At 67.3% G+C, this 15,798-nt stretch overlaps 1 protein-coding gene across 1 annotated transcript in view; it reads left to right on the top strand.

The window, feature by feature from the left end:
• The window catches only part of MMEL1 (membrane metalloendopeptidase like 1), a 24,428-nt gene extending 8,630 nt beyond the window's left edge, over positions 1–15,798 (top strand). The window contains exons 7-24 of the mRNA XM_070403050.1: positions 1,817–1,912; positions 2,334–2,452; positions 3,139–3,204; positions 4,586–4,720; positions 4,803–4,892; positions 7,715–7,851; positions 8,681–8,774; positions 9,812–9,940; positions 10,357–10,455; positions 10,966–11,049; positions 11,440–11,543; positions 12,519–12,577; positions 12,996–13,115; positions 14,075–14,208; positions 14,443–14,508; positions 14,906–15,001; positions 15,426–15,502; positions 15,699–15,798. Coding sequence (XP_070259151.1) covers positions 1,817–1,912; positions 2,334–2,452; positions 3,139–3,204; positions 4,586–4,720; positions 4,803–4,892; positions 7,715–7,851; positions 8,681–8,774; positions 9,812–9,940; positions 10,357–10,455; positions 10,966–11,049; positions 11,440–11,543; positions 12,519–12,577; positions 12,996–13,115; positions 14,075–14,208; positions 14,443–14,508; positions 14,906–15,001; positions 15,426–15,502; positions 15,699–15,798 — 1,805 coding nt within the window. The remainder of the gene's footprint in view (positions 1–1,816; positions 1,913–2,333; positions 2,453–3,138; positions 3,205–4,585; positions 4,721–4,802; positions 4,893–7,714; positions 7,852–8,680; positions 8,775–9,811; positions 9,941–10,356; positions 10,456–10,965; positions 11,050–11,439; positions 11,544–12,518; positions 12,578–12,995; positions 13,116–14,074; positions 14,209–14,442; positions 14,509–14,905; positions 15,002–15,425; positions 15,503–15,698) is intronic.

The raw sequence follows: 15,798 nt of genomic DNA, 5'->3' as shown, positions 1-15,798 counted from the left end.
CGGGGGGGCTCCTGCATGAACGAGAGTGAGTGGGGGGGGGGGGCTCCTGCAGGAACAGGAGTGAGTGGGGGGGGGCTCCTGCAGGAACGGGAGTGAGTGGGGGGGGGCTCCTGCATGAACGAGAGTGAGTGCGGGGGGGCTCCTGCATGAACGAGAGTGAGTGGGGGGGGGGCTCCTGCAGGAACGGGAGTGAGTGGGGGGGGGCTCCTGCAGGAACGGGAGTGAGTGGGGGGGGGGCTCCTGCAGGAGGGAGAGTGAGTGGGGGAGGGGGGCTCCTGCAGGAGGGAGAGTGAGTGGGGGGGGCTCCTGCAGGAACGGGAGTGAGTGGGGGGGGGGGCTCCTGCAGGAGGGAGAGGGAGTGGGGGGGGGCTCCTGCAGGAACGGGAGTGAGTGGGGGCTGGACCCCTGGCCCGGCAGCGTAGCCTGGTAAAGTGGGCGCCACTCGGGGCTCAGGGCTGTGAGCTGTGAGCTGTGCCCCCGCCTGGCTCTGTGCCCGGCTCCCGTGGGGCACCGACTGCCTGCAGCTCCAGGACCCCACACCCTGACCCCCGCCCGGGCCACACTCCGTGCGGGCAAGAGGAGGACAGGAGAGGCCGAGAGCCCCAGGAAAGCATGTGTGCTTGCATGTGCATGTGTGTATGTGTGTGTATGCATGTCTATTTTGTGTGCTGTGTTTTTATATGTGTGTATATGCATGTGCAAACCCATGTCTCTGTGTGTGTACCCATGTCTGTGTGTTGTGCATTTGTGTGTATGTCTATGAGTGTGTTGTGTATTTGTATGTACTAGTATGTGTGTATCTGTGTGTGTGCGAACCCATGTCTCTGTGTGTGTATGCATGTCTATGTGTGTGTTGTGTATTTGTGTGTGTGTATAGGTATGTGTGCAAACCCATGTCTGTTTGTGTGTGTGCATGTCTATGTGTGTGTTATGTATTTGTGTGTGTGTGTGTGTATAGGTATGTGTGCATAGCCATGTCTGTGTGGTGTGGTGTGGGGTGCACTGGGGGTTCCGGGGCTTTGCTTCCTACTGGGGGGACTGAGAGGTGGGGACCCTCTGGCTTGCCTTCCTGAGCGCCCGCTCGGGGCATGGGAGCCCGGCCTGCGGTCAGAGGCTCTGGGGGCCGCTTTCCCTCGGGGCCGGTTCAGGGCCGGGGTTCAGGGGCTCCCGGAGGACGGGTTCGTTTCTCACACGTGACAGCAGCCTCCTCAGACACCAGCTGCACAGGGTGCCTCCTGGAGCCCCCGCTGTCCCAGGCCCAGGCCGGCTCCTCCCCCGGAAATGCAGGGCCTTGGCAAGTCGGCCAGTCTGGTCTGTGGAGACTCCCGCGTCCCCTCCGGCGGGAATTTCTGCCCGAGGGCCAATGCACAGAGGCCCAGGGCCCGGCCACAGACAGAGCCAGGGGCCCTCCGTCTCCGCCGGGAAGTGCCTGTCACCTGGGAGCCGGCCGGCAGCCACACCCTGACCTGCCCCCCGCGCCCCCTTCACCTCGTCTCTGGGCCAAGTCCTCCCAAGCTCCCTGCTGACCCCGCTGCCCGGGCTGGTCCTCCAGGCGCTCCTGGCCATGGCTGGCTGCTGGGCTGGTGGCACCCAGGCCTGCCCTGCCCTCCGGCCTCTGTCCGGTGTCACCTGTATGTGCAACCTCCCCAAACCCCCTCTCACATCCGCGTCCAGGCCCTTCTGTGTCCTGTGCTGCTGTCGGTACGGAGGACAGGGGGCTGGGCTTCGCGCTGGGGGTGCAGCCCCCGTGGGGCCGTGTGACCTCAGTGTCCACACACCAGTGTCTGGGCGAGTGACCCCCACTCCTCCCTCCCAGGCATCATCGAGGAGCGAGACTCGCAGCCCCTGCTGGACATCCTGGAGGTGGTGGGCGGCTGGCCGGTGGCCATGGACGACTGGACCGACACTGTAGGTGAGGCCGGGCCAGCGGCTTGCACAGGCCGGGGGTGGGGGGCAGGACCTGGGGCTCCTGGAGCCGAAGCCTTCAGCCTGGGCGGCTCCCGGCGGGTCCTTCCGGCTCCGAGGAAAGACAGTCCCCCAACACAGGCCCCGGGACCCCTGCTCCCAGCTCTGGGTGTGGGCTCGGCTCTCTGGTGCAGCCCCAAGTCGGGGGCAGGCTCAGGGCACCCCACCCTGGCAGCCCCCCACACACTGCTGCTCCCGGGCCAAGAGCCCTGTGGACGGTGGGGAAGTGCACCCCCATGTCCCCAGCCCCCGAGGCCACACGTGAGCCGCGCAGGGGGCCCCTACGCCCGCCAGGCCAGGGTCCCCAGTGCACGCGGAGCTGGGCCAGGACCAGGGACCCGCGGCTCCAGCCCGGCCCTGCCCCCCAGGCCGCCACTGGGAGCTGGAGCGGCAGCTGGCGGCCATGATCGCTCAGTTCAACCGGAGGGTCCTCATCGACCTCTTCATCTGGAACGACGACCAGAACTCCAGCCGCCACATCATCTACGTACGCCAGGCGGGGCCGGGGTGCTGGCGCGCCAGGGCGGGGGCGGGGGGCTACTGAGGGGGGCAGGGGGCCAGGGCAGGGGGCCAGGGGGGGTACTGAGGGGGGCTGGGGGCCAGGGCAGGGGGCCAGGGGGGTACTGAGGGGGGCTGGGGGCCAGGGCAGGGGGTAGGGGGGCTACTGAGGGGGGCTGGGGGCCAGTGAAGGGGGCCAGGGGGGCTACTGAGGGGGGGCTGGGCACGCCAGGGGCGGGGGGCAGGGGGGCTACTGAGGGGGGCTGGGCACGCCAGGGTGGGGGGGGCAGGGGGGTACTGAGGGGGGCTGGGGCCAGGGTGGGGGCTGGGCCGGGAGGCCAGGACCGCGGGCCTGGCTGGGGCCCTGGCAGCTCAGCGGGGGAGACGGCCAGGCCATGGGCAGCCCAGCAGCCCGGCCAGGCGTGTTCCCAGGTCCTGCTCCGGTCCAGCTCCGAGGTTTGGGGGCCCGGCTGCCAAGGCCCTGCATCCTGATAGAGGCCACGTGGGCAGCGGTTCAGTCCTCTGGCCTCTGGGTTGGGGAGCCTGGCCTCAAAGAGCCACAGGGGTCTGCGCACCCCACATCGCCCGCTCTGGGTCCTGGGGCGGGAGAGGGCCGCCGCCACCCTGGCCAGGCTGTGGGCACCCGGCCCAGGCTCACGCCCGCTGTGTCTCCAGATAGACCAGCCCACCTTGGGCATGCCGTCCCGCGAGCACTACTTCCAGGAGGGCACCAACCAGAAGGTGAGCCCGCCTGGCGCCCACAGGCCCTCCCTGCTGCCCCCCCCCCCCGCCTCCTCCTCCCCCAGGGCCCACCTGGGGCCCAGCTGCCCCGCGTGGCCTCTCGGCCCCGTCCCCACAGCTGGCCCCGTGAGCACCTTTGTGGGGGAGGCTGGAGCCTTGGGCTGGGGACCAGCTTTGTCACCATCGTGGGGCGTGTCCCCAACCCCCCACCTCGGGGATAAGCTCAGTGGCCCAGCAGCTCAGGCACCGCCCCCCCCCCCCCAGGCCCTCGTGGCGGGTTTTCTGTGGGGGGGGGAGGGGCACGTGGAGGCCAGGACGCAGGCGTCGGGCCCAGGCTGCTCCAGTGGCCACGCTGCTCCTGGGCCCAGAGGAACCCAGGAACTGACCGGCAGGGCCAGGGGCAGCGGGCGGGGTGGGAGGAAGGGCGGGAGCGCTGGCTGGGCAGGGGAGGGGCACAGTCAGGGGAAAAGGCACCATGGAGAGGCCGTGGGGCCGCAGAGCCAGGCGAGGGCCCTGCTCAGAGCAGCGTCCAGGCCGTGGGGAGCGGCTGCGGGTCAGTCCGGGCAGCTGCGCTGGCTGCTGTGGCTCCGCCGCAGTGAAGACCCTCCTCCATGGGGCACAGGCAGGGCATCTGTCCTCAGGGCCCAGTTCCTGACCTCGGGGCCAGGCAGCCTGGCCACCCTCAACTCTGGCACCGGACAGGCCTTCCCCAGCACCTGCCGCGGGCCCGCCGCCCCCCCCCCCCCCCCCCCCCCCCCCGGCAGCCTGAACAGGCCCCGGTGCCGCGGAAGCTTAGGCGCAGGTGCCCAGCGGGAAGGGACGCAGGGGGCGCCCGCCCAGAGCGGCCTGCTGTCCGCACCTGGCCTGAGCCTGCCGTCCAAGATCAGGGCCCGGAAGCAGGCACATCTGTGCCGGGCAGGCCTGTCGGGTGGGTGAGCGACAGCTGAGGGCCTGGCCTGGGTGGACATGACCGTCTCCATGCCCCCCTCGCCCCCACCGCCGTGACCGCAGCCCAGGTTGGCTGACAAGCACCCCGGGGGGCCAGCTCCATGCCATAGGCCCCCCCTCCCCCACCCCCACTCCCACCTCCACCCCCGTCCCCTACCCCAGTCCCCACCTCCGTCCCCACCTCTACCCCCCACCCCCACCTCCACCCACGTCTCCTACCCCCATCCCCACCCCCATCCCCACCCTCACCCCCACCCCCACCTCCACCCACGTCCCCTACCCCCGTCCCCACCTCCGTCCCCACCCCCATCCCCACTCCCACCTCCACCCACGTTCCCTACCCCCACTCCCACCTCCACCCCCCCCCACCCCCCGCTGCACAGAGAGCTCCTGGGGCCCAGGCGCCCCCGACCTCTCCTGTCCTCCGGCCCAGGTGCGCGAAGCCTACCTGCAGTTCATGGTGTCGGTGGCCACGATGCTGCGGGCGGACGTGAACCTGCCCAGGAACAGCCACCTGGTGCAGGAGGACATGGCGCACGTGCTGAAGCTGGAGACGCATCTGGCGAATGTGAGGCCAGGCCGCCGGTGGAGGGAGGGGCACGGCTGGGCCCCGGCCACCACCCCCGCATCACCACCCGCCCCCCACGCAGGCCACAGCCCCCCAGGAGGAGAGGCACGACGTGACCACCCTGTACCACAAGATGCGGGTGACGGAGCTCCAGAACAAGTTCCCTCTGAGTGTAAGGGGGGGAGGGGTGCAGGGAGGGGTGTGGGGGCGCAGGGAGGGGTGTGGGGGCCGGGGAGGGGTGCGGGGGGGGCCGGGGAGGGGTGCAGGGGTGCGGGGAGGGGTGCGGGGGGCCGGGAAGAGGTGCAGGGGGCCGGGGAGGGGTGAGTGGGGCCGGGGAGGGGTGCGGGGGGGGCTGGGGAGGGGCACGGGGGGCCGGGGAGGGGTGAGTGGGGCCGGGGAGGGCTGCGGGGGGGCCGGGGAGGGGCGCGGGGGCGCAGGACCGAGGACCCTGTGGCACCTGCCTTGGGGGAGGAGGCCGCCGGGGACAGACTCGGCCCAGCCTCCCCTGTTTCCTGCCCCTCATTTAAGCCTCAGAAACACGCACAGGCTGAGCGGAGCCCTTAGCCGCCCCGAACAGGGACGTGTCCCACTGGGACGGCCGCAGGGCTGTTGGGAGCCTGGGCCACGCCACCAGCAGCCGTGACGACCGGGGTTCTGAGCAGGAAACAGGCTGAATTGGGGACCCCCCCCACCCAAATCCTGCTTTGAACCCCAACATGGCTCCCCACAGCTCTGCCTCCCCTCACTGGGCGTTGCCCACACATCAGACCCTCTGCCCCGACCCCACCACTGGCCAGACCTCATGGGGGGGGCGGCTGAGCCCAGAGGGTGGAGGGCGAGGGTGCAGAGGGGCCAGAGTTAGGGGACGAGGTCGGGACAGACCAGGTCAGAGGCTTAAACTAGTCGATTCAGCAAAGACGACCCCCTCTTCTCCATGGCCGTGCTGTCTGCGTGAGACATCTTTGTCGCACCCCACCTCCCCCAAGGGGGCTCGCTCAGCCTTAGGTGTGGGTTCCATAGGGAGCAAAGCAGAAATCACTCCCTTCCTGCCCAGGTCCGCGTGACCCGGCGCCATTTATGGAAAAGTACCCCTCCCGGCCCTGCTATGCACGCCCCCTCTGCTTCGAATCAAATGGCTGTGGGACGTGTGTGTGAACCTGTGTGTGTGTGCACCTGTGTGTGCACCTGTGTGCACCTGTGTGTGTGCACCTGTGTGTGTGTGTGCACCTGTGTGTGTGCACCTGTGTGTGTGCACCTGTGTGTGTGTGCACCTGTGTGTGTGAATGAAAACACGGTGACATGATTCACACCCATGAGGCCCCGAGGCTGAGAAGCTGCTGCTGGGGACTGAGCTCTACAGTCTGTGCTGTTGTCTATTCTGGTCTCGGTGCAAATGCAGGTGATGCCTCCGCATCTGGCACTTGGGGCGCTCGCTCTGACACGGCTCATGTGCACGCAGCCTGGACACTGTGTCAGCATTTGCTGCAAACTTAGGTCTGTGCCTGCTAACTGGCTTTTATGTGAGTCATTTGTGAAAGTTTCAGAAAAACTTGCTTTTGCATATTTGATTTTGAATAAAAGCTAAATTCATAACAACAAAAAAGTGTGTGTGTGTGCACCTGTGTGTGTGTGCACCTGTGTGTGTGCGTGAACGCTCTCTGTCCCACTGTCTCTCTGTCTGCCCCGGGCCGGCACCCACTGCCTGTTGCTGCAGCTCTAGGAGAATTCTCAATAGTCCACAGAGTAAGTCGAGCAACTCCGTCCTCCCGGGTCCCCTTGAGTATTATGGTCATTTGCATTTTCTTACAAAACTCAGAGTCAGGCCCGGCCTTGTGGCTCAGTGGGTGAGCGTCGACCTATGAACCGGGAAGTCACGGTTCTCCCGGTCAGGGCACACTCAACCCCGAGTGTGGGGCGTGCAGGAGGCGGCGATCAATGATTCTCTCTCTTCATTGATGTTTCTCTCCCTCCCTCTCCCTTCCTCTCTGAAATCAATAAAAATATAAATTTTTAAAAAACTCAGAGTCAGCTTGCCAATCCCACACGCCAGCCTCGGAGAGGCTGACAGGGCTGCTTCAACTCTACGGGCCGATCTGGGGGAAATGGGCGTCTTCCCTGCCGAGGCCTCCGGTCCCTGAGCCACATGCATGTCCGTGCGCTCCCGAGCTCTCTGCTCCGAGGCCGGCTACACCTCTCAGGAGGCGCCTCCCTGGCCCGCTGTTTACACGCCTGCAAATGTGTCCTCGCCACGTGCCCGCCTGTGGCTGGTTATGCGGAACCTGGGCTCCTGCACGGCGTCCGCTCGATGCCCGGCGTTGGTTCCCACCCCCTGTCGGTGCCGTTAGAGTTCGAGCTTCTGCACACCAACCACGGCGTGGGGAGAAGTGACGGTGTGGTCTCTTCCCCTCCAAGCCCCGCGGACCCTCTCACCCCTGGTCTGGTTGAAGGGCGGCGGCCTCCAGCCGGTGCCAGAGTCACAGGGAACTGGGGTTACTGCTGCAGCACTGAGTACAGGTCCTGCTCCTTTAGTCGTGTTGGCTACATGGTGCTCCCCAGGGCTCTTGCCATTACTGTTGAGTTTTCAAGTATAATCTGGCACCTGCTCCCCGGCTGTCGGCTCTACAGTTATGTCACCACCTTTCTCCTCATTCTGAGCATCGGCCCCTTCTCACCCTCTTTTTTTCTTTTTAATTATATCTTTATTAATCTCAGAGAGGAAGGGAGAGGGAGAGAGAGAAACATCCATGATGAGAGAGAATCATGGATCAGCTGCCTCCTGCACACCCCACACTGGGGATCAAGCCCACAACCCGGGCATGTGCCCTGACCGGGAATCGAACCGTGACCTCCTGGTTCCTAGGTTAATGCTCAACCACTGAGCCACACCAGCGGGGCTGCACCTTCTCTCTTATTTCTTGGCTATTCTCTGGTGGGGGGCTGGGTGTCTTGGGCGCCCAGGCACTGTGCCCACCTCTCTCTCTCTCCCCTCCCCAGGGATTTAACTGGACCCTCTTCATACAGTCAGTGCTGTCTTCTGTCAAAATCGAGCTGCTGCCCGATGAGGAGGTGGTGGTCTACGGCATCCCCTACCTCCAGAAGCTGGAGAGCGTCATCCACGTCTTCTCAGACAGGTGCAGCCGGGGGGCCAGGGGGCCGGGGGGCCGGGAGGCCCGGCAGCCTCTGCACCTTTGCCCTGCTCGGCCCCCCCACCCCCCACAGCTGCTCCTCTCAGGAGAGAGCCCCCCGGGCCATGACTGAGCATGAGGGACGCGGGGTGAATGGTAATGGCCAGTGGAGCCACCTGCTAGGGACTGAACCCCTCCCGAGGCATCTCGAGCCTCCCCAGCCCACAGGCTGGAGCCGGGGGTAGAGCTTCCTGTCCGAGGCCCGTCTCCATCTCGCATGAGATGCCTCAGAGGCCGTCTACCGCACTGAGCTCCCTGTCCCGGAGAGACCCTGGCGGCCAAAGACCCATAACCAATATCCCTCCCTGAGCAAATGCCACTCACCTGCCTGTCAGCCCTCTGCCCCGCCCCCAGGACCATGCAGACTCCTCCTCACCTGTCCTGTCCACCCTCTGCCCCGCCCCCAGGACCATGCAGACTCCTCCTCACCTGTCCTGTCCACCCTCTGCCCCGCCCCCAGGACCATGCAGACTCCTCCTCACCTGTCCTGTCCACCCTCTGCCCCGCCCCCAGGACCTTGCAAACTCCCCCTCACCTGTCCTGTCCGCCCTCACCTGTCCTGTCTCCCCTCACCTGTCCTGTCCCCCCTCACCTGTCCTGTCCCCCCTCACCTGTCCTGTCCGCCCTCACCTGTCCTGTCCCCCTTCACCTGTCCTGTCCCCCCTCACCTGTCCTGTCCGCCCTCACCTGTCCTGTCTCCCCTCACCTGTCCTGTCCCCCCTCACCTGTCCTGTCCCCCCTCACCTGTCCTGTCCGCCCTCTGCCCCGCCCCCAGGACCATGCAGAACTACCTGGTCTGGCGCCTGGTGCAGGATCGCATTAGCAGCCTGAGCCAACGGTTCAAGGACGCACGTGCAAAGTACCGCAAGGTGTGTGAGAGCCGCACCAGTGGCTCCGGCCCCGGCCCTGAGCCCAGCCGTCATTCCTTCAGTTCGCTTATGATACTCAGCCCCTGTCGGGGGTGGGGGGCACGAGCACTGAGGTCATGGGGTCCAGCCATCAGGGAGGCCAGGGCGGCAAGCACAGGGAATGAGGAGCTTGGGGCGGGGTAGGGCCCCTCCATCCCCCAACTCCCTCCCTGGGTGGAGCCCCCTGCAAACGGCACACTCGATCCTCCCCACCCCCGTGCCCAGCATTCAAAGGTAAGTCTGTGAGGTCATCCCTGTCTCCCCCGCAACCCCTGGGTGCTCTAAAGCTGAGGGGGGGAAGTACATGTTGGTAAATGCCGTGGAATGAATGAATGACAGTGAGTGAGTGAATAAGTGAATGAATGACAGTGAGTAAGTGAATGAATGAATGATTAAATAAGTGAATGATTAAGTGAGTGAATGAGTGAATGAATGGCTAAGCGAATGAATGGGTAAATGAAGAATGACTAAGTGAGTTAATGACTAAGTGAATGAATGAATGGTTAAGTGAGTGAATGAATAAGTGGATGGATGGATGGATGGATGGATGGATAAGTGAGTGAATGAATGCGTGAATGAATGAATGATTGAATAAGTCAATGAATGAGCGAATGAATACGAGAACAAGTGAATGAATGAATGACTAAGTGAATGAATGAACAAATGAATAAGTTAGTGAATGAATGGTTGCGTGAATGGATAAGTGAATGAATGAATACGTGAGAGAATGACTGAGTAAATGAATGACTGAGTAAGTGAATGAATGACTGAGTAAGTTAATGAATGAATGACTAAGTGAATGAATGAATGTCTAAGTGAATGAATGGATGGATAAGTGAGCGAATGAATGGTTAAGTGAGTGAATGAATGGTTGAGGGAATGGATAAGTGAGTGAATGAATACGTAAGTGAGTGAATGACTGAGTAAATGGATGACTGAGTAAGTGCACGAATGAATGTCTAAGTGAATGAATGAATGAATGTATGAATGACCACCAGGTGCTGTACGGCAAGACCACAAACGAGGTGCGCTGGCGGGAATGCGTCAGCTACGTCAACAGCAACATGGAGAGCGCCGTGGGCTCCCTCTACGTCAAGAAGGCCTTCTCCAGAGGCAGCAAGAACGCGGTGGGTGCCGGGCTCCCTGTGGTCGGGGGGCTCGTGCAGGGACGCACCGCGTGACCACAAGACGCGCTGGCCCTGTGACCAGAGCTCCCACGGGGAGGCTGTGGCCCCAGCAGTGCGGGTGTTTTCGGGGAGGCGACGGGGAAGCACACGTTTACCCTGATGCCCACGAAGGGGAGGCCAGGGGAAGCCTCGCCCGCCAGACCCGGGGCCCCAGCCGGGCAAGGACCCTGCAGGCTGCCAGGGACGGTTGGCGTGTGTGTCCGGGGGTGGGAGGCCCTGGGTCCCCTAGGACGAAGCACAGCTGTAGAGACCCTGTCCCAGGAGGGCCAGCCCCGCCCCAACCCCACTCCCATCCGGAGCAGCCGCTGCTGGGGCTGTGGGCCAGGCGGTCACCCGGGCACATGGGGGGCTCCCAGGTCAGAGAGCTCATCGACAAGGTGCGGGCCGTGTTCGTGGAGACCCTGGGCGAGCTGAGCTGGATGGACGAGGCGTCCAAGAAGAAGGCCCAGGAGAAGGTGGGCGGGGCTGCAGGGCCCAGGGCTGGGCTCCCGGCAGGAAGGGCAGCCCGGGCAGGGCACCTGACCATCACCTTCACACTCACTTCAGCCAGGCCAGGCCGGGCGGCTGGCTCAAGAGGGGCCTGTGGGCAGAGACAAGACTGGAAGCCAAGCCTGGGAGACCCGCCAGCACCCAGGAGTGGGTGGGGAGACCCGCCAGCACCCCCGGAAATCGGGGAGAGGCCAAGGCCTCAGGATCAGGGTGCCCGGAGGAGATGCCAGGACCCACAGGAGCCCCCGGGCCAGTGTGAAGGCAGCAGAGCCACCCACAGGCCCCAGCCCCCCACTCCGCCCCCCCCCCCCCCAGACCCCTGGCCAGATGTCAGGTGCAAAGCTGGTGGCCAGGGCCCAGCCAGGGTCTCTCCCTCCATGAAGCCGCCTCCGCAGCCTGTGGGAGGGGTTGAGTCCGTGACCTGCAGGGCGGGGGGCACAGCCAGGATGCACGGCCGCCCCTCCCCTCCCCTCCAGGCCATGAGCATGAAGGTGCAGATCGGGTACCCCGACTACATCCTGGACGAGAGGAGCAAGTACCTGGACAAGGAGTATTCCAACGTGCGCCCCCACCCCCCGTGAGCCCCTGTCTCGGCCGGGCCCCTCCTCCCGGACCGGCCTGCGGACCAGAGGCCCTGGGTCACCGGGGCGGGGAGGCAGGCTCTGGGACAGCTCACCCCCTCCCATGAGCTGTGGCAGCCCCAGCATGACCCTGTCACCGAGGGAGAAACAGGCCCCAGGGGACAAAGGACTTGCTGGGAGACACATAAATGTGGGACCAGGGTGGCCCCCACCACCGCCATCCCTCTACACCCAGAGCCTGTCCGCCTCATTCGGGGCTGCCCGGGAGTCCCCAGGCCTCCCCAGACCTGTCCCGGCTGCCCTTGACCTCCCTCGATGCCCCCCCACCCCGACCCCCGGCCCCCGGCAGTGACAGCCCCGGTCCCGCAGCTGAACTTCTCGGAGCACCTGTATTTCGAGAACGGCCTGCAGAACCTCAAGGCCGGCGCCCAGCGGAGCCTCAAGAAGCTGCGGAAGAAGGTGGACCAGAACCTGTGAGTGAGGACAGCGGGGGGCGGGGCCTGTGAGTGAGGACAGCGGGGGGCGGGGCCTGTGAGTGAGGACAGCGGGGGGCGGGGCCTGTGAGGGGGCTCAGCACGGGGGGCGGGGCCTGTGAGTGAGGACAGCGGGGGGGCGGGGCCTGTGAGGGGGCTCAGCACGGGGGGCGGGGCCTGTGAGTGAGGACAGCGGGGGGCGGGGCCTGTGCGGGGGACAGAACGGGGGCGGGGCCTGTGAGGGGGGTCAGCACGGGGGCGGGGCCTGTGAGGGGGCTCAGCACGGGGGGCAGGGCCTGTGAGGGGGGTCAGCCCTCAAGGGGCGGGGCCTGCGAGAGGGACAGCACCTGGGGGCAGGGCCTGTGAGGGGGGAGAGCATGAGGGGCGGGGCCTGTGAGGGGCTCAGCACATGGGGGCAGGGCCTGTGAGGGGGGAGAGCACGGGGGGCGGGGCCTGTGAGGGGGGAGAGCACGGGGGGCGGGGCCTGTGAGGGGGGGAGAGCACGGGGGGGCGGGGCCTGTGAGGGGGACAGCACATGGGGGCGGGGCCTGTGAGGGGCTCAGCACGGGGGCGGGGCCTGTGAGGGGGGACAGTACTGGGGGCGGGCCTGTGAGGGGGACAGCACCTGGGGGCAGGGCCTGTGAAGGGGGACAGCATGGGGGGCGGGGCCTGTGAGGGGGGACAGTATTGGGGGCGGGGCCTGTGAGAGGAACAGTACTGGGGGCGGGGCCTGTGAGGGGGGACAGCCCGGGGGGCGGCGCCGGACACTGGGCCAGTCGGGGAGGCAGGGGGTCTGACTTAGAGCCACCCCTGCTTCTGGGGGGTCAGGCCCAGGGAGGAGCCAGGTGTCCGGACTGGCCGGCCCCCACCCTGGCTGCTGGCAGTGCTGGGCATGGCCGGTGGCATTGGGCCCTCAGGGTGGCCCGAGGGAGGGTCCCAGGAGACAGGACTCCACGTGACCAGCTCACTCCTCAGCTGGATCATCGGAGCTGCGGTGGTCAACGCGTTCTACTCGCCAAACCGGAACCAGATTGGTAGGCCACCGCCCCCCCCCCCCCCCCCCCCCCGTGCTGGAGGGGAGCCTGAGCCGCCTGCCCGTCCTCCTGGGGCGCCCCCACCCGTTCTCTAAAGGGGAGAGGGTGCCATCTCTCCCACCGGCAGGAACTGCACCGTGTCACCCGCTGGAGGGGTCGTTCCCCTGTCTGTTTGGGGGAGTGGGGGGCCCTTGGCCGGAAGGAGCATGAACGGTGCAGAGAACCCGGACTTGGGTCCCGGGCCTGCGACCCCCTCCCCTGCCCCTGGCTCTGAGCCCTGGCTTCCTCGCCTGTGAAATGGGGGGAGTCCCCACCCCTACCTCCCGAGCGTGGATGACAAGGCTGGACCCTGGAGGTCCGGCACAGGCTGTGCTCACTCACAGCTTCTGTGTCCCCCACCCGCCCGCCCCCTGGGCAGTGTTCCCCGCCGGGATCCTGCAGCCCCCCTTCTTCAGCAAGGACCAGCCGCAGGCCTTGAACTTCGGGGGCATTGGGATGGTGATCGGACACGAGATCACCCACGGCTTTGACGACAACGGTAGGGGCTCCCGGCGTCAGAGCTGCACCTGAAGTCACCTACCCCTCCCCCCAGCAGCGGCCCCGGGAGGGGCCTGAGGCCCAGTCAGGCTGCGGGGAAGTCCCTGGGCTGTCCATCCAGCCCCGTTGTGATTAGGTGGGGACACCAGGCCCAGGCCCCAGGGGAGCTCTGGGGGCGGAGCAGGTCTTGAATGGCAGGCTCGGCCTGGGCAGAGGGATGGAGAAGAGGGATGGAGGAGAGGGCTCCAGGGCCAGATCCTGATGGCACTGCATGAACTGGCCCCCCACCCCCCAAGGAGGCACAGCCCAGTGCACCCGGAAACTCCAGCGCTGGCCTCCAGCCAGGCTCTCCCCTGGGCAGCCAGCACCTCCAGCCAGGCTCTCCCCTGGGCAGCCAGCAACCTCCAGCCGGGGTCTTCCCAGGGCGGCCAGCAGCCTCCAGCCGGGGTCTCCCCAGGGCGGCCAGCAGCCTCCATCCGGGGTCTCCCCTGGGCGGCCAGCACCTCCAGCCTGGCCGTGCTGACCCAACCTCCTGACCTCCTCCCCCAGCGCTGCCTGGCTCTGGGGCCGGGCTCGGGGCTGCAGCTGCACCCAGGAGACTCTTCACCCCGAGCTTGACCTTGGGCACCTTCCAAGGCAGCCCGTGTCCCAGGACCACACCCACCCTGAGGGGGGCTTAGACATCAGGGGGGTCTGGGACCCGGGCCCTGCCCTGGAGGTGGCAGGGAGGCCCCCGAAGCCCGGTCTCTCCAGCGCCTGAGCCCTTGTCCCGTGACAAGGTGCTGACCCACTGAGCCGGCGCTGCCCTCAGGGCCCGTCTCTGCTCACACCTGAGCTCAGACACGGGTCCCTGGAGGGCACGCGGGAGAGGGGGGTCCCTGGAGGGCACGCGGGAGAGGCGGGTCCCCAGAGGGCAGGCAGGGTCCACGCAGGGCCCACACATCCCTCTGTCGCCCCCAGGCCGGAACTTCGACGAGGAGGGCAACATGCTGGACTGGTGGAGCAACTTCTCGGCCCAGCACTTCCAGGAGCAGGCGGAGTGCATGGTGCACCAGTACGGGAACTTCTCCTGGGACCTGGCGGAGCAGCAGAACGTGAGCGCCCAGCAGGAGATGGGCCCCGGGAGGGGACAGAGCCGGGGGCAGAGCCTGGGGGGCGGGGACAGAGCCCGGGGGGCGGGGGGCGGGGACAGAGCCCCGGGATGGGGACCACACGGGGGAGGACAGGGAGAGGGAGGGGGGAGAGGGAGGGGGAGGGGGAGGGACCTCACCCAGCCCAGCCTGGGAAGAGGGGGAGCTGCCCCTCCCGCCGCCCTGTCCCTGCTGCAGGTGAACGGGTTCAGCACGCTCGGGGAGAACATCGCGGACAACGGCGGGGTGCGGCAGGCATACAAGGTGGGCCTGGGGCCGGGCATGGAGCCCTCAGAGGGTCAGGGTGCCCGCTGCCCGCCGAGTGTAGCCGCCCCCTTGGCCATCCTGAGGAGCCTGCCTGGCCCGGCCGGACAGAGGCGGGTGCCCCGGCTGCTCTGCCCACCTGTCGCTTTGACCTTGGCCCTCGGGTGGCCACTGTCCGTCTCCAAGTACGACCGTGACGGTCATGGCACAGCCCCGCACCGCAGCCCCGCACTGGGCGTCAGGAGCTCATTCTAGGGGGCGCCCTGGAGGGGGGGGGGGGGGCTGCCCAGCTGGCCGCCGCGGAATGAGGGTGGGGAGGAATGAGGGTGGGGAGCGCCTTGCCGCCGGCCCCGCGGGGAGGAGGGCCGGCCCGGGGCCAGCGCGGTCGTGCCCGCAGGCTTACCGCAAGTGGAGAGCGGAGGGCGGCCAGGACCAGCAGCTGCCAGGCCTGGACCTGACCTTCGACCAGGTCTTCTTCCTCAACTACGCCCAGGTGGGGCCACGACCCGCCCCGCCCGACCTCCTCCCCCTCGCGTCTCCGCGGCCCCACTGTGGGGCCTCCGGGGCCGGGCAGGCTGGGGGGACCGGGCGAGGGGCCTGGAAACTTCCAGGAGGGAGAGGGGGGAGGGGGAGTCAGATGAAGCGGCGGAGGGGGCAGCCCGAGGCCTGCGGGACCCCCTGGGGCCACCGCCCTTCCCTACAGGCCGCCCGGCCTGCTTCCCTCCTCCGGCTGCCCAGGGGCCCTCCGACCGCGGGTCCCACCCCAGGCCCCGCCCCCGGCCCGCCCTCCAGGCCCCGCCCCTCCAGGCCCCGCCCCCGGCCCGCCCTCCAGGCCCCGCCCCGGGCCCGCAGCCCCGCCCCTCCAGGCCCCGCCCCGGGCCCGCAGCCCCGCCCACAGCCACGCCCCGCGCTCACAGGTTTGGTGCGGCTCTTACCGGCCGGAGTTCGCGGTGCAGTCCATCAAGACAGACGTCCACAGCCCCCTCAAGTACAGGCACGTGCGCCCCGCGCCCCCCGCGCACCCTGCGCCCCCGCGCCCCCCGCGGCCCGCGCCCACTGCGTCCCTCGTGCCCCCCGCGCCCCCCGCGCCCTCTGCGCCCCCCACGAGGCCCCCGTGTCCCCTGCGCCCCTCGCGCCCCCCGCGGCCCCGCACCCCGGCCCCCGCGCGTCTCAGGCCTCCTGTGCCGCAGGGTGCTGGGCTCCCTGCAGAACCTGGCCGCCTTCTCCGACGCCTTCCACTGCGCGCGGGGCGCCCCCATGCACCCGCGGGTGCGGTGCCGCGTGTGGTAG

The sequence above is a fragment of the Myotis yumanensis genome, unplaced genomic scaffold, assembly GCF_028538775.1.
Source record: "Myotis yumanensis isolate MYYU_CA2020_CCGP unplaced genomic scaffold, mMyoYum1.0.hap1 SCAF_2, whole genome shotgun sequence".
NCBI lineage: Eukaryota > Metazoa > Chordata > Mammalia > Chiroptera > Vespertilionidae > Myotis > Myotis yumanensis.
This window is presented reverse-complemented; position numbering and strand designations above follow the sequence as displayed.